At 38.6% G+C, this 1501-nt stretch overlaps 1 protein-coding gene across 1 annotated transcript in view; it reads left to right on the top strand.

Annotated features, from left to right (window-relative positions):
- Positions 1–1501, top strand: part of MRPS6 (mitochondrial ribosomal protein S6) — a 57322-nt gene that overhangs the window by 48811 nt on the left and 7010 nt on the right. The window contains exon 2 of the mRNA XM_018555166.1: positions 174–313. Coding sequence (XP_018410668.1) covers positions 174–313 — 140 coding nt within the window. The remainder of the gene's footprint in view (positions 1–173; positions 314–1501) is intronic.

Raw genomic sequence — 1501 nt, 5'->3', positions numbered from 1 at the left:
ATACATGTAATAATCTGCACACCGACCAACTCTTGGAAAATAATCTGTTTTGTGGTGTATTCAAAAGAAAAAAATTCAAGGCAGATTTCCAGCTGAAAATAAATCCGTCATTGTTGTATTATAATTATTATCAGGTTTTGTAATTAATTATTTTTTGTTTTTTTGTTTTGCAGCCTGAGACGGTGGCCACTCTGAAACGTACAATGGAAGCTCTGTTTGAAAAAGGAGCCATTATTCGAAACCTGGAGAGCCTTGGGGAGAAGACACTTCCTTACAAGATATCCAAGCACAGCCAACGCCACACTCGAGGAGGGTATGACACTTTTTCTCACTTTTTTTTTTTATAGCGTCCTCTTTACTGATGAAGTTTTTTTTCAGTTTTAGTTTATTGTGTGCTGTCTGTGCTTTATTGGAGAGGTTTCACTTCCTGTCCTGGAGATGCAACAGGAAGTGTGCGGAAATCTCAACAAAGTGAGGAACTCCCCTCTTAGACAGTTGTCACGAGACCAGCTGTCCCCATGGGAAGAATATTGGATTTCCCATCAGTTTCTGTGACTATGATCACCAGGATAACTATAGCGGGTGAATCTACCTAGCAGGGAAAGAAAACATACAACCAAAACAAAGAAAGAAAAAGTGTAGCCATGATATGCATTTTTTACAACCTTTTGAGATAACAAGGGACATCTTTCAGGAATCATGTACGTAAGGGCCACACCCCTACTACACCACCAGTTTCACCAACTATGAAGAATTCATGTGAAAAAAACGTTATTGGTTTCACTCACTAATGATTTTTTTCGCACCTAAAAGGCAGTAATCCAGCCTCTAAATTAATTCCTTTGTTATTTATAGGTTAATACATTGGATGTAAAAGACATTTGAGGGTGACATGATTGAGGGTTTTGGTTTGAAAAAGAGGGATTGTCCCTCCTAAAAACGACTGGTGCTTTGCGTGGTGAGCTGCATAGAGAGTATAGCAAATGTCTTTAGATGAAGTCCAGTTTAACACTTGGATTAAACCCAGATATTCTTCATAGCAATGAGAAAATTGCACCTTGCTTAAAAAAACCTGATTGTTATGCCTTCAAAAGTAACAGTCCCCCTCCAAGACTTATATTTACATGTCCACACTCCTTGGAGATCTTCACTGTGCAGAGCTCTGGGATCTGTACCATCTGGTCAGACTCTTGCATTCAGTCCTGTGGAAAGGCAGTTCACTGTTGTGGTGCATTTTAGACTGCCTCTCTATACCAATGATACCAATGAAAGGAGATTCTTCCTCTGATGCTATCTAGAGCCTATCTACAAGACTTTTGCAGGTAAGTATAAAATGTATGCTGGATGGGTCATTTAAAGGATAACTGTATTTAAAGCTCAGTTGTCCTTTTTAATCAGTTTTTTCCTATAACCCCTTTCAGCCAGCAGATGTCTTGCAGTACCTCTGAGCCGAGGTGCCACCTCCTTTTTTTTTTTTTTTTTTTTTTTTTTTTTTTTTTTT

Source organism: Nanorana parkeri, unplaced genomic scaffold, assembly GCF_000935625.1.
Source record: "Nanorana parkeri isolate BGI_ZX_2015 unplaced genomic scaffold, ASM93562v1 scaffold186, whole genome shotgun sequence".
In the NCBI taxonomy this organism is placed as follows: domain Eukaryota; kingdom Metazoa; phylum Chordata; class Amphibia; order Anura; family Dicroglossidae; genus Nanorana; species Nanorana parkeri.
Note: the sequence above shows the minus strand (reverse complement) of the source record. Positions and strands in the feature narration are given on the sequence as shown.